The sequence below is a fragment of the Manis javanica genome, chromosome 1 (genome assembly GCF_040802235.1).
Source record: "Manis javanica isolate MJ-LG chromosome 1, MJ_LKY, whole genome shotgun sequence".
Taxonomy (NCBI): Eukaryota; Metazoa; Chordata; class Mammalia; order Pholidota; family Manidae; genus Manis; species Manis javanica.
This window is the reverse complement of record NC_133156.1, coordinates 181,366,570-181,392,044: the sequence shown is the minus strand read 5'-3', so window position 1 is coordinate 181,392,044 and position 25,475 is coordinate 181,366,570. Positions and strand designations below refer to the sequence as shown.

At 52.0% G+C, this 25,475-nt stretch overlaps 1 protein-coding gene across 1 annotated transcript; it reads left to right on the top strand.

Annotated features, from left to right (window-relative positions):
- The first annotated feature begins 1,183 nt into the window (after positions 1 to 1,183).
- EMX1 (empty spiracles homeobox 1) lies at positions 1,184 to 25,060 on the top strand. The gene is made up of 3 exons (XM_017644989.3): positions 1,184 to 8,077; positions 13,865 to 14,049; positions 23,316 to 25,060. The coding sequence occupies exons 1-3, from the start codon at positions 7,660 to 7,662 to the stop codon at positions 23,481 to 23,483; spliced, it is 771 nt and encodes a 256-aa protein (XP_017500478.1). The 5' UTR covers positions 1,184 to 7,659; the 3' UTR covers positions 23,484 to 25,060.
- Positions 25,061 to 25,475: the final 415 nt, after the last annotated feature.

Below are 25,475 nucleotides of genomic sequence, written 5' to 3'. Positions count from 1 at the left end.
TGCTGGTTGATAGTCCCATCCATGCAATAGCAGGATCTAGGTTTTCCCTTTCACAGGTTCAGCCTCTCTAGTTTTAGGGAAGGGAGATTGTCTCCCAGCTTCAGCCCAAATCTCACCTGCTCTCTTAGTGCCCCCCTTCTAGCCCCTTCTGCTGTCTTACTGGATGCCAAAGGGGGTCCATTTCCAGAACTTCCAGGGGCCAGCCTTGCCTCAGGCCCCACTGAGTCAATCTACCACTACATAATCATCTGATTTGAGTATGTTTCCCAAAGCCTGGGAATCCCTGATGGACTGAAGTGCTGAATGGGCATTCTGCAGAATAAATAGCCCAGGGTGGCTTTGGCAATTCTGGTCACGACCCTTCTGCCAGTGGAAAGTGAAAACAGAGGCCTGCCTGCTCCTCATTTTCCAGTTCCGTGGAGAGCTATTTCAATCAAAAACATGCACACTCCCAAGCAAGGGCCCTAATTTTCAGGGAAAGAGCAGCCTAGACCCATATGTTGAAAATAAACATTTCCCTGAAGTAACCATAATCTGCAAAGATAACATCCCATTATAGAGAAGATATTTATATTATTATACAAAACACTGAGTCATGGGATCTCAAATTGCCCCATTTAAGAATTTAGTCTTTGGCTTATCTTTGCAAAAACATGGCATGGTCTTCCCAGAAAAGAGAGATATTTGCTCTGAGTTCATACATCTTACAATATAGAAACACACTGGACTTTTTTATTTATAGTCCTCCCCATCCAAGAGTTTAGCCAATTATTGGGCAAAGCTCAAGTTCAAAGTGTCTGGGTTTCATTTCCTATCAGCTGGAGGCTCTGCAGGAGAAATCTTCCAAGATGAGGCCCAGATCCAACTCTGCTTTTACAGCAAACTTCACAGGGCATGGACAGTCTCTTCTTTATATTCTATTGTGATCAAAATTTACATTTTTACACTGTCTTAGAACAAACATAACCTTAAATTAGGTTTCTCAAATTCATATGTTCAGTCAACAGATCCTTAATGAGCATCTATTATATACCAGGCAATTGGGCTGGGTGTTGGGAACACAGCAGTGAATAAAATAAATGAAGTTCTCGTGAAGTTGGCATTCTATCTAATTGACTTCATGCACTTAAAATTTTCCTCCTCTTAGAAGCTGGGTTGACAGATATGCTGGAGTAACGTTTTTGAGCAAGGCTTGGAGAGAAAATGTGTAGGGCATGCACAGAGAGCCACAGGGAACAAGGAGTATCTGATTGAATGCCCTATTGGTGGCAGTATTGCCACAGTGCAGGCCTTGCAAAGGTGAACAGAGGACATGAGGCTAGAAAGGTGAGGACTTGCTCACAGAGGGTCTCAAATGTCAAGCTAAGGAGTTTGAACTTTACTGGAAATGATGACACTAATAGTTAAGGCTTTAGGATGGCGTGATCTATGTGCTAAGAGCTCTATATGAACTACCTCATCTTAATTCTCTCAACAATTCTCCAGGTACTAATACTATCTCCATGCAAAGCTGAGTCACAGAGAGGTAAAGAAACTGCCCTGGATCCCACAGTTGAGTGAACACATTTTAACAGGGTGGAGTTGTATTGCAGAAATCTGGCAGCTTTGTGTAAGATGAACCGTAGAGAAGAGAGACCACAAATGGTTACTGTAAGAGAATCACCAGGGAAAGGAAACAACAGCCAGCAGGAAGCCAGTGGCAAAGGCTACAGAAAGAAAGGAATGAATGAAAAGACTGGCTCCTCAGGGCAGTGACAAGGGGAAGATATTACAGATGTTTCTCAACAGCTGAGACTGTACATTCTGGAGAAAGGTGAGCCAGTTATCAGGAGAGGCTGAGCCAGGGAGAGGCACATATTTGGTGGGGAAGGTTGAGCTCAGTTTTGGGTACAGTGAATGTCTAAGAAGCCTGTGGGACACCCCTCACCCCCAACCCCAGGAAGGCATCTCACAAGCATTTTTTAATTAGTGACTTGATCTGGGAAAAATGGAGAGTTGGTATTACAATCCCATAAAGGGTCTGCATCAAGGTGTGGGTTGAGGCTGTGGGAATAAATAATGATAGAACAGACAAGGATGACTAGTGGATCCCTGCAGTTAAGAAAAGAAAGGGGAACCCACAAAGGAGCAATTTCCAGAAGTAGCCAATCCAGGCAAGTACCTTGCTAGGAAAATGAAGGGCAGAGAGTTTCCAAAAGAACAGGGAGTTGAAGGCAGCTAAATCCTGAAGAGCCCATGGACAATTATGACTACAAAAGACTGGAATTTGGAAATAAAGAATCCTGAGCAACATTTTAGAGAATGAAGAGAAACCCTTAAACTCTGCTTGTAAGAGAATAAATGGGTACAGCATTTCCAGAGGCCAAACTGGCAATATGGATCAAAAGAATAAAAATATTGCATATTTGGAAATTATACTTCTAGAAATTTACATAGAAAAATTATACTCATGGACATGCAGCAAGATACAGCTATGGGGCATTTGGCTGAAATTTTGTTGAAAATAGTTAAAATGTATAAAATAGCATAAATGTCCAACAAGAGAGAATATTTAATGAATAAAAATATTCTTGTGATTGGTTATAAAGATAAAAAAGCAGGTTACAAAACTATGTACCTTGTGATATCTTCCCCCACCACCCCTTTTAAGATAGGCACAAATAGGAAGAAAGAAGTAGGAGGATATACTGCAAGAATTTTGTGATGACTGTTTCTGGGTGGCAGAATGTGATAGTGGTTAAGATCTCTGTTTTCCCTTCCCCCACACCCATTTACTTTACTTTCCTCTTTTGGATTATCTGTATTTTCTATAACAATTCTGTTCAAAAGAATTATAATGTAAGAGACATTCTAGTTCTAGTAGCCACACTTAAAAAGTAAAAAGAAACAGATAAAACTTATTTTAATAGATTTGATTTAACCCCAATATAGGCCAACTATTATCATTTTAACATGTAATCAACACAGAAAATACTAATGATACATATATTTTTAACACTCAGCCTTCTAAATCTGCTGTGTATTTTACTTTTACAGAATATCTCAGTGAGGGCCATCCATATTTCAAGCACCTCATAGCCACATGGCTTGCATACTGGTGAGCACAGCTCCATAAAATCATAGCTGATGTGTATCAAGTGCTTACAGTGCACTAGCACCCCTCCACCCTATTGGGTGGGGATTGCAACTCCTTCATCGCACATTAACTCCGCAAGGTGCTTATTCTTTCTCTTGTCTTCGTAATCACAAGTGTTATCACCATAACAAAAGTTTGGGAGCTTTTGCCAGCCACTTCCTTAACGTGATGGGGCTGAAAGGCAGGTTGCAAAGGCTTATTAAGTCAAGGGGAAATGAGGAAGTTGAGGAAAGGCTAAAACTAATTCATGAAGTTTGGTGGTGAAGAGGACAATGTCAACCAAGTGAGGAAACATGAGGACAGAAGACTTTGTAGGACAGGGAGACATGAAGATGAACCTGGGCTGGAGAGGAAGGTGGGGAGATGGCTGCGAATATTGTTGGAACGGCTCTCCACAGGAGCAGGGCTCTGTTGGATGAACATTGCCTGGCCTGTGCCGGCGGTCAGGATGTACACCGCAACCTCCCAACTGAGGTGGGGGTGGGGGGTGGGGGGGGTGGTCTAGTGAGAGAGACAGACACAGATGCAGACAATTCCATTCTGCAGGTGAATGCAACAACAGAGTGGTGAAAGAATGGGGGTGGGAGGGGTGCTGAACGGAGCCGTGAAGAATAAAGTTAGCCATCAAAGAAGCAGAAAGGGAGGCAGAAATAGACTCCAGAAGTGCCTGACTACAAGACCTGGTGGCTGGTTGGATGCAGAGGATGAAAGAGCATGAGGACTTGTGGACAATTCCCAAATTTCCTGCATGGGCAAAGGCAGAGACCGTAATATTTACTGAGTACCTCTCTGGAGTCAGGCATTGGTCCTGTGCAGAAGTGAATTATTTATCTCATTTAATCCTCCCAGAAGTTGCCATTTCACAGATGTGCAAGCTGAGGCAAGATTATTGGCCCCAGGTTTTGCCATTAGTATATGCCAGAGTAAGGATTTGAACACAGGTTATTCCAGAAAGTGGGGGGTGGGGTGGGATATGATGATAAACCAGAGTTAGAATGGGTGGTCCAGGGTGGTGGGGGCAGGTGGTGCGGAGTGAAAGGTAAGCAGCCCACAGCGGTGTGGGACTGCAGCACCAGCATGAGGAAGGCATGCTGCTTCTGAGGACTGGGCAGAACTCAGCAGCCTGGCAGGGAGGACTGGAAGGTGGAGAAGAGGGTTGGGGAACCAAGGTGGTGGGGGGAGAGGTTTTGGTTGAGACTGAGGAGGGCACACATTCGTGTAGCAATCAGCTAGGGTGGGGAAGGGGAGAGTGCAAGAGCTTGGCAGAGACTGGGCAGGGGAGAGGGCGCTGGAAGAGATTGGGATTGGGTGGAGGGCATGGATGCTGGATCTCGGGCAGGCTTAGAGACCCCCTGAGGCTGACAAGTTCTTCTCTTAACCTTCTGCACATAAACAACAACAGAGGAAGAGAGACCCTAGGAGGAGCGGAAATAGAGGTAACGGGTAAAGGGTAAATGTCTGGAGAGGGAAGAAAAGGAAGGAGGGACATTAGGGAATTACAGGAGAGGATAGCGAGAGAAGGAGCGCTGGGAGAGGGAAAGGAGAGGCAAGATGAAGGCAGAACTCCCATAACCCAGCACCCTAGCCTCCCACCTCTGACCCTGTGAACATGGGGTCTCTGGAGAGTCACCTGCAGTGGCGGGGGCTAGGGGTGGAACCCCAGCCAGGCCAGGACCACTGGGCTGTCCCAGCACAACCCAGACGGTGACCAGACTCAAGTTACTGGTACTGTGAGGTCTGTTTCTTCATCTGTAAAATGGGATTAATGACAGCTGGATGTCAAAGCATTTCCAAAACATCACAACAAAGGGAGGTGTTGCTATTATAAAAGCCCATCGATTGAGATAGGAACATATATACCCAGAGCCATGCTAATTTAAAGTGGATTTGGCCAGTGTAGATGCAAGCCTAGGAATGGCCCGGTAGATTCCAAGATCCTCCGCCTGTCCAGTTTAGCGAGTTGGTGGCCGTGGCTAGGCTGGGGGTGGGGTAGGAGGTGGAGGCCTGCTGTTGGACGTGTGGGGTTCATCTCTGGCTATGGGCTCAAGGCCCTGGGGCCGGGTTTAACTTGCTCTGGCTCCAGTCTCCTCCATCGCAGCCCCCAGCACTTGGTCTGTCGCTGCAGAGCACAGGCCCAGGCAATGCTTATCCAGCTGAACCCAAGTCCCTGTGGAGATCTTGCTCCAACAAAATCCCCTGCCATCGCCTTCCAAACAAAAATCTTGTCCTGTGCCTTTGCCCAGGTCCACACTCTTTCCCCCTGAGTGATATGGCCTGTCCCCAGTCAGCGGAGTTTCCCCTTTTCCAAGAGTGAAGATAGGGCAAAGGAGGGAAAACGAAATAAGTGAAAAGTCGGGGGTGGGAGCAGTGGAGCAGGGAAGCAGGAAAGAGGGGAAGTAGAGTCCGAGACTGAAAGGGGACAGAAAGAGCGAACAGCACTGACAGCCAGGAAGATCTAGACAGGCCAGCAAAAGAGGCATAGGCACTCGTCACGGATTCGGTAACGATTTCTTCCTCAGGCATTTCTGGGGCGCCTTCTCAGTGCTCGGCCCTGGGCTGCCCAGGATGCGAAGGACTTCAGGGTGCGGTAACCTCACCTCCCTTTCTCTAGCCGCCCCCTCCCCAACTAGCCCAATGGGGCCGGAGCGATATAGGCGCGCGGGGGCTTTTCGGAGCAGTCGAGTGGAAAATAGACTTTAACCCGCTTTGTGACTACGAGGGCGCCGGGAGCTTTCTCCCCTACCAGGGCTCCCGGCACTCAGGCAGGCTGCTCCCAAGACCCGGCCTGGAATCCCTGCAGAGTCACGCGGCTCCGTGGAGCCCCTAGCCCTGGGGCACTGGGAGACCCAGCCCGGATCAGCGCACCCAGGCCGCGGCCGGACAGCTATGACTGATCCCGGCCGGCTGTGGCCTGGAAGCAGAACGCGCTGCCGTCCCCTCGTGGCAGTCCCCTCCGCGCTGGGTCCCAGTCCCAGCCTCCCCACCACCACCCACTGCCCACCGCCCACCGCCCTCCTAGGCCTCAGCGCCGTGTTGTCCTGCGGCCCGGAAGGCCCGGGTTAAAGTTAGGAAGTACTGGGCCAATGGCCTGGGGGAATTATTGCACAAAATGGACACTGTCCAGAGCAGGGTGTCCGCTGCACCTCGGGTGGAAGGAGGGTGAGGGTCAGGGGAAGCCAGGCGACCGGGCGTTCCGAGACGGCCGGTGTGTCTTCTTGGGAACCATGTCGACTGGTCGGGTAGCTCCAATTTAAGTCAGTGTCCCCGAGGCCCCGGCCTGGCCCGGCCAGCCTGCACCTGAGCCCCATGACCAGAGAAGACAAGGAAAGCAGACTGGCCCACTCCAAGACCCGCCGTCCTGGTGCGAGCCGGCCGCGGTTGCTGTTACTGGGCGTAAAGAGGCGCTTCTACCCCCCGCAGCCTGTGGCTTGAGGGCTGCAGCGTGACCGCTCCGGCGACTCTGCTCACTGTCCACGGCCTGGCGCCTTGTGAAAAGAAATAAGCGTGTCCTTTCTGGAGCTGTTCCCGGTAACACCAAGAAAACTCGAAACTTCATCAACAAGGCCTTGGCTTCTGACCGAGGCCCAGGAGAGGGATGGTGGGTGAATGGGAGGGTCCTGGAGGCCAGTGGTGCAGGGAACTGGTTCTCGGGAGAACCTATTTGTTGGATCCCAAACACACATCTTCCATTCAGATCCAAGTTCCAGTTCATTGAGAACTGAAACGACATCCTGGGATGAACTGCAGAGGGTTCAACTGAGTTGCACGCTGGGGAGTGGGGTTGGAGTTTCTCTCAAGCCCCAGGACCTTCGGACGCCTTCTTCAGCTCCCGCGTGGATACAGGCGATTGAGGCGGCAGCCAGACTCAGCTAAAGGGCGGAGACGCTAGAAGGCAGCGGCGAGGGGTGGGTGCCTGTGTGCTGGGAGGTGGGGGAGGCCAAATCGCCCCGCAAAGGCTCCACTCCGGTTTTTGCCTCCGACTGCTGGCTCCATCCCCACCCGCCGTCCCTCGCCCCGCCCCGCCCCGCCCCGCCCCCCACCTCGGGGCAGGTGAGCGGTGGCCAATGGGCGAGCACCGGGCAGGTGCCGGCTAACTTGCGCCTCGCAGCGCTTCGACTGAGGCCGGGCCGGGCTGTGCTGGGACGACCGGGGGCGGGGGTCTGTCCTGGCTGGACTCGGGAGGGAGGGAGCCGTGTGCTTCCCGCAAGAGCAGCTCGCTGCCTCGCACGGAACCCGCGCCAGAGCCCGCGCCGGGAGCTGCCCTCTCGGCCGCAGAGGCCGGCGCTCCTAGTTGTGCGCGGTTGCCCGACTCTGCATTCACTCTCTCGCCAGTACTCCCCTCGCCACTGCGTGCCTGCCTCGCCGGCAGGGGCTGAGCGCGGGCGGGCGGGCGGGCGGGGGAGGTGAGGGGTGCTGGCGTGTGTGCATGTGCCTGGCTGGGTGCACACCCCGCACGCGGCGGCGCCAGGACGCGGAGCGCTCCGCAGAGCCCGGTGCTTCGCTCGGCTCTGCCGGCCGCGACCATGTTCCAGCCCACAGCCAAGCGCGGCTTTACCATCGAGTCCTTGGTGGCCAAGGACGGCGGCACCGGCGGGGGCACTGGCGGCGGAGGCACCGGCTCCCATCCCCTGGCGGCGGCCGCCTCAGAGGAGCCGCTCCGGCCCACGGCACTCAATTACCCTCACCCTGGCGCGGCCGAGGCAGCCTTCGTGAGCGGCTTCCCCGCCGCCGCCGCGGGCGCCGGCCGTTCGCTCTACGGTGGGCCCGAGCTCGTGTTCCCCGAGGCCATGAACCATCCCGCGCTGACCGTGCACCCGGCACACCAGCTGGGCGCTTCCCCGCTGCAGCCCCCTCACTCCTTCTTCGGCGCCCAGCACCGGGACCCTCTGCACTTCTATCCCTGGGTCCTGCGGAACCGCTTCTTCGGCCACCGCTTCCAGGGTGAGTGCCCACGCTGTGCCCGCCTAAGCGGCCGGTCGGCGCCCTCGCTGCCATGGCACCGGGGAGGCTCGGGATGCGCGGGGCTGTTTTAGAAGTTGTTGCGTGAAGGCTGAGGCTCCGCAGAGGCCGATTCCAAAGCTGGGAAAAGCCGTGCCGGATCCACTCGCGCTTCTGCCACATTGGGGTCCCTCCTAAAGAGCCGGGTTGGGACCTCCAGTCTTTCCCAGAATGATGCCGGTCCGCACGCCAAACCCGGGCGCATCCTTGGAACCTCTTCTGGTCCTCCCCGCGGCCTGTCTTGATCTCTCTCGGGCTGAGCCAGTCCCAGCCCAGAGAGCGCAGCGCCGGGCGAACCTGGGACCATACTTCGCTCGCACGTCCACCACCAATTCCCAGGGATCCACCCTCCCTGGTGCCTCGGAGGAGGGCAAAGTCCACCCCCGTGCCCTGGGTCTGTGGGAAGAAAGGGCGGTAGGGAGGCCAAACTGGAGAGTTAATGAGTGTAGAGTGGTCCGCCGTCTTGCGATGTTTCTCAGCAATCTCGGCCCGACTTCTCCAAGTCACACGGGCCTCTCGGACACAGGATTGAGAAGGTTTGCAATAGCAAACCGGCTTCCTCCGCCCGCTTGCCGACTCTCGGAGTCCACCCGGCTGTTGGGGGACCAACGGCCCTCCTCCCAGGCAAGGTGCGGGGGCAGAGAGCTTTTGAGGTAGTAGGCAGTCGTGGTCTCTGGGTCTGCAAGGGCAATGAGTTTGCTAACGCAGTTGGCCCACTGGCCACACACACACACACACAAAGTTTCAATTATCTTACTTTTCCTAAAGAAAAAGAGATCTGTTGAGTTCATTTTCTTCCTTGAATTTGTTGGAGTTTTGTTTTTCCTTTTTTTTTTAAGAGTGACCTTAATTTGTGCTGTATTTGCTTTAGTTCCTGGTTTTATTTTGTTAGTGTTAACCCGACCACAGCCTTATGAGGTTCTACGACTAAGACCTAGGTAACTAGGCTTTAGAGAAACAAATGAGAAGGACACGGCATTAGAGCTTGAGCTCCTGGAGCAAATCTGACGGGTAAAGCGGTTATACACAAAGTAAATTGGATGTTTGGTACAATTATCTAGGTAATAGATGATCTCTTGAAGCGTCAGCTATACTTGCTTAACCTCTTTGACAGAAAGCGACCTTCCCGGGTCCAGTTTGTCAGACAATTTTCTCAGTCCCATCTGGCCAGTAGATACTGACCCAGCAGATCCCACAAAATAAGAGAATTTAATTATTTGAACAAGAATTTTTGTGGAGCAAACTTGTCTCCCTTGAGGATTTCAAAGATTAGCTCATATCATTTGGGGGGGAAAAAGCCTATGGTGTCAGCCGCTTTGGGCAAGAAATCAGTCAAAATCCATGTATGCTGATGAAGTTTTATTCAAAACCTATCAAACCACATTGGTCCTCCATGGGCTCAGTGCCTGGCCTGGATCTTGAAACCTGGCAACGACCGGCCAATTTGAAAGTCGCGGCTGTTTGTAAACCTTCGGGCCTGGGCAGCGGAGAGTTTTGAGGTTAGGACACAGGGACAGGGGCTCGAAGGAGAGGGCAGAGCCCGTCCTAAGCTGTGTGGTCCCTGCTCATACGGAAATGGCCTCCCTGGCGGCGCCCTCGGCTTCGGACCCCGAGCCCCACGGCCTCCACGTAGCCTTTCGAGCTACCTGCCTTGCCAGCGCCGGCTCGGGGCACCCATGGCTGCGGGCGCCTCGAGAGAGATTCAGCTCAGACTCTGGCCATTCCCAGCCAGGCAAGGCCGGATAAGTCCTCCTCAAAATCCTCTCGGAAATTGCCGCCGCTTCCTGAGCCATCAGAGCCGGCGGGCACGTAGCCGAGTTGCAAAAACGGTTGGATTTTTCTCCCAAGAACCGTGTCTGGACGCGGAAATGGAGCCAAATGTGGTCTCATTTTCGAACTTGGAAATCCTCTGGGCACCGCAAAGATTTTTCGAACCTTGAGATGTTTGGGCTTCGGGGTCAGTCATTGTCGTGGCAGATCCATGCACGTCCCGGCTGCTGTGCGCCCTGAGGTCCCAACGGGGCCTGGAAGCTGCGAGTCGAGCCGAGCTGTCTCAGACCCTCCGGCGCCGCGTTTTCTAGAGAACCGGGTTTCTGCGATGCTCATTTCAGCCCCGTTTTAAAGCAAGAAACGAAACCCTACACAAACGAAAAGAAACATGTCTGCGCTCTGCGCACAGCGCTCTCTGACCGCGCAGTCCCGGCGCGCCGGGAAGCGGCTGCTCCGCTGAGCAAGGCTGTTGACAAGGAAAAACCAGTGCGTAATGGTCCGGACCAGGAGGCTGGACCCTGAAGCCGGGGGCGGCTTTCTAGGTTTTGAAGGGGAGGAGCCGGTGGAGACCAAGAGTTGGCCGCAATTCGGTGCTATTTCCCGGACATCAAGAACTTTCCAGGCCGGGGAGCAGCTTTGGGTGGGGGCCGCTGGAGACCCAGCCCTCTGGGACAGGCGAAGGTAATGGGCCGGTGCTTCAAAGGGAGCCTTTGTTCCGGCAGGAGGAGGGGGAATGAGGTTGTCTCCGCCGCCTGGCCAGCCTCTCCCCCTCTTAGCCCCGGGCTCCTCTGCCCCACCATCCCACCGAGAGCCCCTGGCTCAACTCGGCCTCCCCAGAAAGTAAGGCAGCTCGAGTCCTGGGAGTCTCAGATCTCTAACTCCCACCTCCAGCAACCTCATTCCTGAGAGTCTGTATTTGCTAGTTCCCAACCATTGCCATGAAGAGTTTCGAAGTGAGAGGCTGCAGGAAAACGGGGTGGGGTTCAGTTCCTAGCTCCAGAGAAGGCTAAGCCAGCCCCTTTCCACTTTTCCACCTGGCCTTGTCTGAAACTGACTGCCCACTCTCACAGAATTATTGCATGGAAACAGGCCACACCGCATCCCAGCCTCAAGCTTTTTCTGCCTTTGTGGGCCAGTTAAGTGAAACTGAATCCAAACTGAAGCCAAGTAGAGTTGGCTGAGGCCCCCCCGCTCTCCCCCACAAAGGTCAGAATGAGAGGGGCTGAGGCACTGAGGCACCAAAGGCAGCAAGCACCCTTGTCCCTACAGAAACATGTAGCTATTGATCAGTTTCTCTAGATGGTTAGTTTTGTACTAAAGGTCCTTTCTTACAAGGAAAAGCCCTGCTTCTTTTGAAATCAAATGTGTCATCACTTTTTAGCACCTTATTTTTTCCTGCCCTCTTATCTTTGTGGTTGGGTCAGAAAGACCCCTGTTTCTGCAAATGACTGTGGACACAGATTGCAGGACATATGCTGTCTGCCCCAACAGGACCTAATGATGAACCAAGGCCATTCTCTCAGTGAGGCAGACCCCAAACAACCTATTTCCGCTAAAAGAGTTAGACTTGAGGCAAAGGGGCATGTGTCTGTCAGAAGGGCAGAAGAGCTTGTTTCCATCCCCCACTTTGTATTTATAAAGACAAATACAGAGAACTCTACCACACAAACATCCCCCACCATCACAGAATTACAAAACAGCCACCAAATCACACCCACTAAGGCAGACTGTTGTCCTGCTTTCTCAGCCCCTCAATGCCGGCCACACCTTTGATCCGACTACCTCACGCATATTGGGGCCTCTCCATGCTGCCGTCACTTCTGACCAGCTGGGGCCAGTTGAGCTGCTGAGGCCAAACCCTGAGAATACTAGGACAAGCTAGGCTTTCTCTCTCCTTCTCCAGCTCATTTGCCACACTGTTGGGACCTCACTTGGGCTCAGAACGTTGTTGTTTTGGGAAACAATTTATTTTAACATCAACAAGAAGTGTTTGCTTCCCACCCACATCTACCACCTTTCTAACACACCAGCCACCACTCAAGACCTTAATTCTATTCCTACCTGGATTAAGCTCCTCTTTTCTCCCCCTTTTACCCCTCTTTGCCAGACTACCTCCCTGATCACCACCTACCTGTGTCCTCTGCCACAAATTAAACTTTTCTTCCTTCATTCAGGCCTGAGAGCCTGAACTTGAAAAGCCCTATGGGCAGGGTGGTGCCCCACCATCTCCCTATAATGTGATCCCACTCCCTTGTGTAGAGGCACAGATCCAACCACTTGAAATGGATAAAGTGATGGGAGTTAGTGGCTTATCCCTGTCAGGGGATTTTGTCTTCCCCCAGGCACAAGCCCCTTATTCCTAGGCAACCCAGTTTCGCAGAAAACCTCAGCAATAAAGTTCCTCTGTGTTGGTGTCCAAAGCCCAGGGACTCAGAGAAAGTCATGTCAGGCAATTTCCAGCAGCAGAGGGACAGTAACAATTACCTGGAGAGTTTTAGCAACAGCATCTCACTCATGTGCCCTTGCTTCATTTACAGAGATATTTCCAGAGATAGGAGATCTCAACTGAATTATCCAAACAATTATCTTAAGAACAAAACAACAGGTCAAACTGAGTCAAACCAGTGGCCATTTCTGAAGAAATTAATTGGATCAGTCAATCTCAATAGCTGACTATGTCAAAACATTTTATCTAGGGCTCTGCATTGCTGGTGTGGCAGGAGACTGACTGCTATGTGCCACTGCACGAGAATCCCAGGGTGATGTCAGAGCCTGTCTCAAATCTCTCAGCATGTGCAGCCAAGCCAGATTGTGTGAGGGCTTAGTGGGGGGTTCATTAAGATTGGGACTGTGGGTGGAAGTATGCTTTGGCTATTGTAGTTCCTGACCCCACCATCCCAGCCTCATCCAGCCCAATCTCCTGAATGTTAAGAGTTGAGTCAGTCCACATCATGGTCAACATTTACCAAGAGAGTCACACTCTTTGAAATTTGTGTATGGTAGATAGGAGGAAAAGACAGTAGGGTGGCAGGAGCATATATTTACACATGCCCATGCAGAAACCAATATATCTATATCTATCTATATTAGAGAGAAAGATGAAATCTAATTACTTACACATTTCTTCAGCAGGGGCCTATTCAGGGATGAAACAAGACCTTTTCCCACCAGAGTAGTAAGAGTCACCTATGAGCAGAGGGTTCTGCCAAAAGGCCTTGGGGGAGACAGGTGGAAAAGGAGAAAGAAGCCTGATTCTTAGACCTCTAGGTGTTGCCTGGCTGTTGACCTAGTCTCTGGTCTGTTCTTACCACTTGCAAGGCAGAACCTGGGCCTGTTGGCAGGAATTTTCAAAGGGCTAGTAGCCTGATCATTTAGTTGCCAGGCTGTTTTAAGATGTGGAGAGTTCCTTCTGTACACCCCTGGTTCCTGTATTTGTGTTTGGCATGGGAGGACCGGACAGCCTCCCTTCTTCCCCTTATTGCCTTCCTCACACCCAGCTCTGTCTCCACTCTTGGTCCACTGTGAGGGAGATATGACAGGACAAGTGGACAAAGAGAGTTAAGGGATTTCCCACCCCTGGCTTCTTTAGGTTGCTCCAGGCACTGTGGGTTTGGGTTGGTCGGTGCCTCACTAGGCCTGGGCCCACCTCTGCACCCAACAGTGATCGCATCGCTGCGATTCTGCGCTTCCCGCGACCGGGTAGCTCTCCGAGTACAAGGAGGTGTTGGGGAGGGGAGTAGAATTAAGGGACGGCAAAAAAGAAAAAGGCGGAGAAGTGTGTTGGGAGGGGAGGAGGTGTCAAGGACAGGAGAGGGTACCGGAGAGCTCAAGGACTTGCGAGCGTGTCGGGAGGGCTGAGCTCGACGGGCTCCGGGGGCGGCCTGGCGGCCGGGCTGCGGCTCACGGCGCCCTTCTCTCTGTCTGCACCTGCGTGTGTTGCCGGCGGCGGCGCGGCCGCAGCGAGCGACGTGCCCCAGGACGGGCTGCTGCTGCACGGCCCCTTCGCGCGCAAACCCAAGCGGATCCGCACGGCCTTCTCGCCCTCGCAGCTGCTACGGCTGGAGCGCGCCTTCGAGAAGAACCACTACGTGGTGGGCGCCGAGCGGAAGCAGTTGGCCGGCAGTCTCAGCCTCTCCGAGACGCAGGTAACAATCACCCCCGCCCGCCCGCGCTCCGCCCGGGGAGCCCGGGTGGAGGCGGGGGCGGGCGGGGGCCGAGTCGGCCCGAGGCTTGCCCCAGCCTTCCCAGGGGCTCCCTTCAGCCCGGTTCCAAAAGCCACCCCTGAGGCGCTCCCGCAAAGCTGGTCTTTAGAGACCCTTCCCTTCAACTGTGTTTAGACTTGCAGAGGCCGCGAGACTTTTATCAAGCACCGAGGAGGCTGTGATCAAAGCTTATCCCGAGTCCTCTTCCAAAGCTCGGTTATCAGGAGGCGGCGGGTGGCCTGGTGGGGGGTGGGGGGGCAGCCTGGCGTGGAGTCCGCGCACAGCCACTCGCGGTGGCACAGAGTGCCCTGGGGCAGTCTCAGTCCTGTGATTACTGGGCCCTTCTCCCAACACTCTAACGGGGCGTCCACGGTTTTGTGGGATGACCAGACCTTACCCGCACTGGCGTTGCTGCTGTTGATGGGCAGAGCTGGCGGCGGCCTCGGCTGCCCACCAGCGGCCGTGGTGTGGGGCGGAAGCCCACGTGTCCTCAGGCTATAAACATCAGAGGCAGAGGGGATTAGCCAGGGAGGGGCCAGCCCCGCTTGGGGTCGGAGGGAGGCACTGATCTCTGCGCCGGGATGGCTGGCGGGGCTCTGGACCCCGTGGTGTGTGCGCGCGGGTTTCTGAGGGGCCTGGACTGGTGGGAAGGTAGATTCTGGAGACTCAGGGACTGTTTCTATCGCTTGAAAGGCCTGTTGAGTTGAGGAGGAAATAAACTTCAGTGGTATTGGAGGTGTTTGAACTAGATGAAATACAATCACCGGGTGTTATTTTTGTAATTGATAATTAAGATAAGATTTTAAAAGAACTACATGGGAGTTTTAGGGAGGCAGATTTGGGTTTGTTTAAGTAAAGACTTTGCCGTAAATAAAAGCTGCCTGGAAGCACCGCCTAAGCTCTTGGTCCATCAGGAGGAGGACGGGCTGGCTGCTGACCTGGAGACGACTTTCAGGGTCTGTCTGGGCCTCGGGAGACCTAACTGCCTTCCGCCCTGACAGCTCCCAGATTTGCAAGCGAAAGAGGTCGGTTCACCATCCCAGCAACTCCTGCGCCCCGCCATTTCCCGTTCCCCGTTTTAGCCCCGACCAAACCACCACTCTCCACCCTAGTCCCCGACTGTGAGAAGGCCCCCAGCTGGGGAAGTCGGGCCAGCCTGGGGTCTCCGGGAAGGCAGTCTGGATTGGAAGGGGGCCTCGTGGGGGTTTCCAAACTCTCAGAGCGTCCCCAGCTCCCTGTGGCCGACCTCATCGCCCTTCTTCGCGTGTCATTTTGGTATCTATTGTCCTATTTGTCGTCTGATTCCCCGTTTAACCAATGCATTGCTCCCGTCTCCGTTGCAAGACGCGTGCTTATTCAGATTTGTTAGCTGGGCTGTTCTAACTGCAGAGATAAAGCTTACGAAACAACGGAGTTAATTTTTTTTTAATGTCTTTAAGAAAGATATGTTTAAAAAAACAAGTTAATAAAATAATACCCCCTATTCCTTAGTGGCAAACAGTGTTTTAAAACTGTTGTCTAAAACAAGGTGTCAGGTTAAGAATGGTGTTTGTAGTTAAACAGTAATTAGCTATATTCACTTAAAAAGTAAGTTATTAAATTTTAATTGCGACAAAACAAGACACTTTATAGTCTAACCACCCACAGATTAACACTTGTTGAAATAATGTCATTTTTTAATTCAATTTTTTAGCTCAGTTAGAGCATTTTTAATTAATCTTCTTTCAAACTGAACTTAACTGCCTGTCGATATTTGCTCCTAACAATGTGTTAGTAAATGTAAAGATTGTTTCTTTAGTTTTTATTGTAAGATGTTTCAAACATATATTTAAAACAAACCAGATAGAATAATGTAATGTACCCAGCGTCACCATCAAAACTCATATTCTATCTATATGTGAGCTGGTTTTAGTATATAGAACAAAAAACAATAGAACTATGGAAGATCTGAGCCTGAGAAACCTCCTTGTAGAGGCCTGTCTTTCCAGGTGAGGAGTCTGAGACAGAGATGGACCAGGTAGAGCTCCGCAGGAGGGCAGATGCAGTTTCATTATCTGCTTCCCTGTGAACATATTGTGTGACCTTGGGCAAGTTGCTCAACCTTTCTGAGCTCTGGTTTCCTCATCCAGAAAACACATTGTGCAAGGATTAAAGGAACATAATATGAATCCAAATAATGTTAATTCTCATCCCCAGTCCATCCTTTCCCTTTGTTTAAAGTCCTATGTCAAGTCAGTGCTACAATAAGATCCAAACCTGGGTTTCCTGATTTAGTCCAGTGTTCTTTCTGCCACATCCACTCTCCTTCTTTCATCATCAGCAATATCTTTCTGGCCCTCTTATAACTTATCATTTTTATCTGGGCTATATAATTAACTAATTATCTATCCATCTTTCAGTATTTACCAGGTCAGCTTACCTGTCATTTCCAGCTGTCAGCTATTTGTCGAACATCAGTGGCTCCCATCAGCCCACTGCCATCTATTTCCACTGTTGCTGTCTATATTTGTCTCTCAGAGCTCTCTAATCTGTCCTTCATGGCTAGCTGTTTTATATCTAGCCATGTATTTCTGTCTGCTCTCATTAAACTGCCTCCCCAAAGCTGGTTAATTTGTATCTCCTATTTTCTATTAATTGAAATCTTCTCCCTAACAATAACTTATTTACACAACGGCTGATTATCTCTTCATCATCTATTCTCTTTTTATCTTCTGTGTATCTACCATCCACCTCAAATGTCCATCTCTAAAGATTCTCAACTGACAGTATGTTTGTATGTCTGACAATGGTTGTCTGTCATCTCATCAGCTCTGGCTTTGTCTTCTTTCTGGGCCTCAGTTGCTGTACTGGTAGGATTGAATGAAATGAACTCAGGGTTCTTTCCAGTCCTGAGTTTCTGGCTCATCTATGTTCTTTTTCTCTGTGTTTCTATATAATCCTTCCAAGTTCTCAGAGTTCACAGTGTATCTCCCACATATCATAATATGCATAGACTCTGCTGTTGTTTAATTGCCTGCCATGTCCAAATGTCACTCTGCAGACTGGCTGTATCTGTCTCGCAAAAAAAATTTTAAATACAGATTCCCAGGCCCCACTCTGAAAAGTCTCTTAGCAGTTCCAGGAAAAGGAAAAGGAACCCAGGGAGAGTTTTTAAAACAGCTCAGTGGGTGATTCTGATGAACAGGCCTGAGCATCTCCACTCTGGGAGGCAGAGGTCAAGTCTCCCTATTTCTCACTGTACCCAGGGCAGCTTAGTGACCAGCGAGCAGTAGATGCTCTATAAATGTACTGAGTCAGTGGGCAAATTCCTCCTGATTGCACACATATCCATACAGTAATTTTATCAGTCATTTCCCTTGCCCTCTGCAGTCCCTGCTCCTTCCCTAACCCTCTGTTCTCTTTCCCTTACACTTTCATCTGTATTGTTGATCTAAATAATCTAGTATTATCCACCACCTCATGGATAAAACTTCTGGGAAGGTTAAGCAAATCAGTGTGTGGGTCTTAATGCAGAACTCCAAGCTTTACCAGGGAGTGTTGAGAGGTGAGCAGGAGTTTCTTTGTTGGCGCAGGGGCTCTGTGTTTGGTTGGGAGTAGGATATTTGTGCTGGGATGGCTGCGAGTCAATCCAGGAAGTGGAGGGAGGAGCCCGGAGCAAGGGTTACTTCTCCCTTCTGGCTCTAGGGACTTGTTATTCATTGCTGTGGTAGAGCCCTGGAATCTGATCAGGGTGATGCCCATCTAAACTTCAGTCCTGGTGACTGGTGGGGCAGATCCAGGCCTGGGTCAGGTCAGAACCATGAGCGTGAGTGCGTGTGTGCATGCGTGTGTGTGTGTGTGTAATGGATATGTGTAACATGTATATGCTCACAGTGTGGGCACGTATGAGCTTGATGTGATTAATGCCCAACAGGTAATATCACATGTATATATGGCAGGGGTACAGCTTGTATGATTCTGAGCATGTGTTAGTTTTAAGGGCAGTGATAGAGAGCATTGGTTGCTGCAGGCTGGTTGACTGGTCCATGTTTCTAGTTCTGAACACTTCAGGAGGTGTGTCTTGACCTTCCCTGGCTTTGAGTTGGACTGAGCTATGAGAAAAAAGGTACAGAAATGTAGTCCTTAGTGTTGGGAATTCCTCATTTGATGGTGGGGGCTAAATGCAAAGTGTGTACACTTGTGGCACATGAACAGAATCTGTGACTGGAGTCCCCTTGGAGTCTCAGCTGTGGGCTGGAGGAGGTCAAGGGAGACCTGCATAGGTGGAGAGCTCCCAGGGGGCCTTGGGCCTGGAAGGCTTGGGGGGATGCACAGGATTCTAGGTTGGTGAAAAGGAAAGGAGGGGCAGATTAAGATGGAGCAGGAGCTGTCAAGTCTGTCTACCATCTTGGGGCCCAAGAGCAGGTAGGGAGGTCTTAGAAGGAAGAAGTGTGTGGTCACCTGTCTATGGGTTTTCCTCCCAGGGGCGTGGTAAGGGGACTTCTTGGGTCCTTCCCACTCTGAAATGATCTGCTTTTTGGAGAATGGATAAGAGGGAGATATCCAAGTGACTTGAGTTTTAAGGAAAGGTCCAGAGACCTTTGTTACTAGCCCACTGTGTGTTCTGAGATAGACTCAACCCTTCTCTAAGTCTTGGTTCTTCTCCAAGAATTCCTAACCTCTGCAGTCCCAGGAGTCAGGAGAGGGCAGGGGAGATGAGGGAGACTGCAGTGATTCTCTAAGGGCATGGTCCTGAGGAGGCAGGTGAATCTTGTGATGTCTCGTGGAGAGTGAGCATAAGCATCCAGGATGCTCTGAGAGAGGAGGCAACAAAGGGCTTAGGAGAAGTTAGAGCTGTGTGATTGCGGGGAGTCAGGGGTGACCTCGGCTGAGTTTACCAGACTATGGAAGGGTTGAATTTAGCCTGGCATTGGGCTTGACCTGAGGGTGGGAGCAGCTCAAAAGATCAAATAATAGGAAATGGATCCCCAGTGGACAGGGCAGGGAGAAGTTTGAGGGTTGGCTTGATTGATGTCTTCAGGTCTCTATTCTGAGGACTTTCTCTGTGTCTAAGGATGACAGAATAGGACACAGACTTAAAGCAGAAAAGATAACAGCAGGCTATGGGAACTTCTTGTGTCAGAGTTACAAGACTCGACTACTCCCTGATAGGGTATTTGAATCCCTTAGAGATAGTATAAAGGGGTCAGGAACCACAGACCCTTTTGTTTGGGATGGGCTAATATTGAGGAATGGTGAGAAAGAAGGGAACAGACCTGTTTCATTCAAATAATGGGTTATTCAAAAGTAAAGTCTGAAATGTTGGCTAAGGCTGTAGTTTGTTAGTTCATTCATCTCATCCATTCATGCATTCATACACATACACCTTCATTTGTTAATGCATTCATCTATCATTCCTCTAATACATTAATATGCATTCATTCATACACAGCACCTTCTTCCTCCTGCCTGACTCATGTTGATCCTTGTTCCCACCAACAGTGGATCTCCCTGCCCAGATGTTCCCTAGGAGGGGTTAATCCAACATACAACATGGAGAATTAAGAACTGACCCTCTTGTAGAAGTGCCCACTAAACTGAACCAAGAAAAGACCCCATCTCTCCAGGAGTTACTTCCCCAAACCTTTTTCTGATTAGACCTCAATCCCTCTGCCATTGCCTCCTGACTTCCAGGCACCTCTTGCAGAGAACACAGGGATAGGTCACCTCACCTCTGCCCAGCTGGCTGCCCAGACCTGAAACGTGCCCCTGGGGCATCAAAACGGACTAACCCACTGCTTTGGTTCTCCAGATTCCCATAGTCTGGTCAGGAGACAGAGTTTCAAGCAAATAAATTAACACACTGCTGGGGTGACTGTTACTGAGACCGTGAGAAGTACTAAAGAAGTACAGACAGGTGATGGGGCCCGTCCAGGCCAGGAACATCTAAGTAGGGTTTTAAAGGCTAAGTGACAGCATTCCAGATAGGGTAACTCAGGCAAAGTGGAGAATCTTGGAAAGATCTGGCTTATCTGAAAAACAGAGATGTTTGGTGAGGTGGGGTCTTGGGAGAGCACAAGGAACCTCTCCCCAAACCCAGAGTGGTCCAAGATGGGAGAGGAGTTCCTCTGGCTGACACCCAGACTGCGCCTTAGGGGCTAGTGTGCATCTATTATGGGGAGGCAGTTGCAGAATAAGTACAGCCTCCAAAAGCCGGGTCCCACTCTGGAGCCACACCATGTGACCTGGTTCCTCTCCCAGGCCTCTGTCCTGTAGGGAAGGGGCTCTGGGATGACCCCAGATTTCCTGAGTGAATTAGAGAGGTCATGAGATGTCAGTCTTATCTCCTACTATGCTCAGAGCCCAGTTCCTTTTCTTTTTCCAAGTAAAATATAACTTTTAATTGTTGTTAGCAGTACAATAAAGAAAAGTCAAAAAGGTGGAAAGAACATAGAAATGCCACCTATGATTTGGGTATATCTCCTTCTAGTCTTTTTTCCCTATGCATAGATTTTGTTTTTCCATGGTTGTAATCACATCGTGCCCAAATTGTTCAGCCTGCCATTTTCACTGATATTAAGTCATAGCATCCCCCTATTATTACAGCCTTTGTAAACAGCATCTGGACAGTCAGCCCAAAGCTGTTCTTCAGAAAATTGCCAGGCTGCCTAGGCAGAGGGTTTAGGTCCTCTTTCTAGAGAGCTGCTTCTTTGACCCCAGTCATTTTCACTGTAAAAATATTCAGAATCGCCTTTCACTTGGTGTGCTAGGAAGCTAGCCCTGGCTGAAGTTCCACCATCCAAGCTTTCCTTCTCCAGGCTGGTACTGCAGGGCAAGGGTAGCAGGCTGGACCCATACCGCTATGGGAGAGTCTTCTTCTTAGAAGGTAGGGAGAAGGTGGAAAAGGGGCCCTCTGTCCCTGGTGTTGTCCCTGGATCACTCCATCACCGGGCTGGCCATGCTGTGCCCTTGGCCATCCCCTTGGTCTCTCAGAAATACCTCCCCAGCCCTGGATCTGGGCCTGAGTCACACACATGCCTTGTATAGGAGGTGAGGCAAGCTCATCCGCCTACTAGCTGGCAGAGTCACAGCAGGCTCCAGAGTGGGGGCAGGGGCCAGGCTGGCTGCCAAGTGGTTGTGCCCAGAACCACCCAGGGCCCAGCCTGTCCTGTGCCCAAGGAAAGGTGGGCATGGAATCCAGAAGCCCTATGCCCACAGCATCTGCTCTCCTCCCTTGTCTACCTGAGGTTTGAATCTTTCCCTGGAAATAAGGGAAGAAGACCCACTCCTCACAGCATCCACCGAGGCTGGGTACCTCATCTCTTCCTTCCTGCTGGCTGCTTGGCATAGCCCTGAGCACTGGCCACCCCCAACTCCATCCTTGAGCTCTAAAACCAAGGGGCAGGGCAGATGGTGCCATGGAAACCCTGTGGAGGGGCTGTGCTCCATGGAGGGGACAGATGGGAGTGTCTGGGAACTGCGTGAGTAGGCCATCCTGGGTGGGAAACTGCCCTGGGCTCAGAGGCCAGGCCTGCTTTTGGCTGTCATCGGCTGGCTTTATGGCTGAGGCCTGTGCTTTTCACCCATTCTCAGGGAGTAGGGGCTGGACCGGGGAGTCTTCCTGAGAGTTGCCCTTGGCCCTACCTAGGGTTCAAGGATCTCCCTTAGCAGTCACTGCTGCCAAAGTGCTCAAACAAAACCCAGGTGCTCACTGTCATTCCACTCACAACCCTCCACTCACCACTGGCATGGGCAGCACAGGTGCCCCAGCTGCAGTTGGTAATACGTACCTACTTGCTTTTTAAATGTGCTGTCATTTCCAGGAAAGCATCCATGCCTCGTGCCCCTCCTCCCTCTGCATCACCTCCCCCAGGGACCCTCTAGAGCAAAAGCCCAGGAGGTGCCCTAGAGCTGCAAGGCCCCAGAAAGCATCTCTCCTGCTGATGACAGACTGAAGCCCAAAGGAAGAACTTAGCAAAGGATCCGCACCCAGATCCAACCCCACCAACTCTGTGGATGGCCTGACTCTGCCAGGACAAGTAAAGGACTGTCAGTCAGGGGAGTTCACGGAGTGAGGCTTTCACCCCAGTCCTCAAGTGCAAAGACTAGCTAGGGAGCCAGGGCGACCCCCCAGATAACCCACTTGAGGATATTAAGTGCTGTGTTCTGGATATTGAGCAAATGCTGGAGGAAGAGAGAGAAGAGAGGATGATTAAAGATGGGACTAAATCTAGAGAGGCTTTCTGGAGAGGGTGGGCTTAGCATGGCAACGCCGCCCACTCATCACAGAGGATGGCTGTCTGGTCTCTGTTTGAACCCTCTCCTCATCAGGGTTCTCACTGCCTGACACAGAAATTGGGGGGTCTCTGTGCTTAAAGAGGAGCTCACTGCTGTTGCCTGAGATTTCTCCCAGTCGTTCCTTGGGTGACTGTTTCCACATCTAAGTGGGCTGTCTCCAGGCAGGGCTGCAGACACTGCTGTGTCTAAGGAGGGTGAAGCTTCATCGGTGGGTTTCTGAGTACCCTGAGGAGCTGGTGCCCAAGGGACTAGGGCTCCCCACCCATCCTGCTCTGCCTCTGATGCCAGCTGGGGAGTACCTCACCTGATGCCACGGGACGGGGCCCTGGGTGAAACAGCCTGACCTGGGCGGCGTGTGAGCTAGAGCCTTGAGCAGCCGGCTCCGTGGCCCCAGGAGTGCCCTGGCTGTCTGAGCCTGCCCTCCGTGTGTGGCCCTCACCACTTGGCTCTGCCTTTGTGCCGCATGATGCCTGGGGCAGCCCAGGGGGTGGGGCCCATGTCAGACCCTCAGGGCACGCACTGGGACCCAAGCAATGGCTTTTGTATGTTCTCTCATTTACTGATCACATCAGCGCTGTGAAGGACCAGTTATTAGCTCTTCTGTAGAAACCGGTAGAGATGGACTCCAGAGCCTGGGAGCCCCTCTGCTGTGGCTGCAGGATGCTCAGCAGCTCCATACCCCTCCCTTCCCTCTCTTGAGAGGGATCAAAAACTGCCCTTGCTGGCCCTCCGGGTCCTTTCTCTGTCCCGCACCCCACATTTGCATGAGGAAGAGCAGGTCCTCCAGACCCAGGTGGCACCTGGCCAGAGGAGAGGATCCTGGCCTCGCTTTCGCCATTTGGCTCCCAGCTCGGCCTGGGTGCCGAGGCCCAGTGGCTGCTCTGGGGGCTTCCTGGGTGTTTCTCACCTGTGCCCCTCCCTCCCTGGCCCAGGTGAAGGTGTGGTTCCAGAACCGGAGGACAAAGTACAAGCGGCAGAAGCTGGAGGAGGAGGGGCCCGAGTCCGAGCAGAAGAAGAAGGGCTCCCACCACATCAATCGGTGGCGCATCGCCACGAAGCAGGCCAACGGGGAGGACATCGATGTCACCTCCAATGACTAGGGTGGGCAGTTGCCACACATCCACGAGGGCAGAATGCTGTTCGCTGCTGGCCAGGCCCCTCGGGTGGGCCCGGCTGGACTCTGGCCATTCTCTGGCCAGGCTGCGGGGAGAGCCTCAAGTCACTGCCCCACAGGGCTTGGAGCCTGGGGCTGCCACCGATGGAGGGACAAGAAATGGGCTGGCTGAGGCCCGGGACTGCTTGGCCTTCTCCGCAGAGAGCCTGCCTGCCTGCCTGCGCAGGCCACCAGACACTGCAGCCTCCCAGCCACTCTCCATTTCTCTGCTCTCCTTTTTGTTTTGATGCATTTCTGTTAATTTATTTTACAGGCACCCACTGTAGTTCTTAGTGATCCCTTTGTGTCTCCCTTCCCTATGGGAATAATAAAAGTCTCTCTCTTAATGACATGGGCATTCAGCTCCAACCCCAGGTCTGGGAGCCTAGGGTGGGCCTTTAGGGACTCAATCCATTAACTCCTTTTCTTTGTTGGTGTTTCACCATGGTCTCTAGTTCCAACTCTACAGCAAGAGAAAGCAGCTAGGCATAGGGAAGGTCCACCTGTGTCTTGAAGACTATGCTCAGGTCTTTCCAAACTTACTGATCAGTGAGAATCAGGCCAGGTGGGTCAGAGGTGAGAGAGTGTGTGCACCTCTGCATGCTTACAGAGTCTGGTGGCTTCCCCAGTTGAGGAAAAGAAAAAAAACAGAAAAATAGGAATATTGGGGGCTGGGTGGAAGGGGCACCATTCACAGAGGCTGACAGTCCCAGCCGCAAATCCTGGTCACACCAGAATGTTCACTCTGTTTATGGAGAACCCCCTTGTGCAGATTAAAGCTTCAGAGCTGAGCCTGCAACAGGTCCCCAAGGGTCAGGGCCTCCCAGCCAGGGAAAGAGCTGCAAGGCAGGGCCCACTCAACCCTTCAGTTCACCTGCCCTTCAATTGTCCACGTGTCTTTCCCGCTGTCACACATCAAGGATTCCCTCATCCAAAAAGCAAAACCTGTCTTCTTGACATCCTTTCCCTCACAATGTCAGACTGCCTCTACTTCTTCACCTCCCCAGTGCTCTGCAGCCCTCTCCTCTTCGGCCTCTGCCTCACCACTCTGCTGCTGCCGATGGTAGTCACCAACCATAGTTGTGGCCACCTCCCTCTAGCCAAACTCAACTGCTTCCCACCTGGCTTCATCTGCACCCCAATCTTCCCGCCATTCACTCCTTGATGCCCCACCCCACCTGCCTTCATTCCAGTAACTGACACCTTCACCTCCTGCTTCTCTGAGTGCCCCCTAGTCTTGTCCATGACTCATCTCCCCTGTCCATCCAGGGTCAGTCCTTGTTCCTCCTGCCTCCTCACTGCGCCCTCCACCTAGGGCTTTGTACCCACTTCCAGGACTTCTCTGGGCTCCCTGGTCCAAACTTCCAGCCAACCTCTGCTGAGCCACAGCCCAACCAAGCCCACTGCCAGCTGTCTGCTGCCCTCCATGTCCCTTGGCACCACAACCCAACACATCCATAGTTGACTCAGCTCCTCCAGGATTGCCCACCTTGGCAAAATGGGCAAGGTTTCTTCTACCTTGGGAAATAGTGTACATGGCTTCTGGGGGCTGGGGGGGAGGGCAGGGTGGTAGGCATAATGAGGTTTGTGTGGATGTCAAGGATGAGGCCCACTTGAAAGGAGCCCTTCAAGGTTCTCTAGGAGTCCTTCTAGGGTTCTCGTCCTTGAGTCCAAATAGGACCATGTCACCTCCTTCCTAGGCCTCCCTCTCCGCCCCCATTTCCCTCTGCCCTTGGCCTCTCTGGCTTTGCTCCTGGTGCCCTTTGCTTCAGTCTCGCCCTTGTCTTCTCTGTCCTCCATTGAGCCAGGGGCTTTGCCTGTGCTTGGCCTCTCCTAATGCTGCTCTGGGCTCCTGGAATGTCCTGGGGGCTTGATCAATGTGGCAGTCACTGGAAAGCCGTCAAAGGCCCAGCCTTGTTGCCTGGGGCACAGGCAGGGA

Excerpts from the sequence above, each read along its gene's own strand:
- EMX1 (XM_017644989.3), top strand. The coding sequence starts at position 7,660 with ATGTTCCAGCCCACAGCCAAGCGCGGCTTTACCATCGAGTCCTTGGTG. Across the intron at positions 8,078-13,864 it reads CTTCGGCCACCGCTTCCAGG|CGAGCGACGTGCCCCAGGAC; the intron begins GTGAGTGCCCAC and ends GCGCGGCCGCAG. Across the intron at positions 14,050-23,315 it reads TCAGCCTCTCCGAGACGCAG|GTGAAGGTGTGGTTCCAGAA; the intron begins GTAACAATCACC and ends TCCCTGGCCCAG.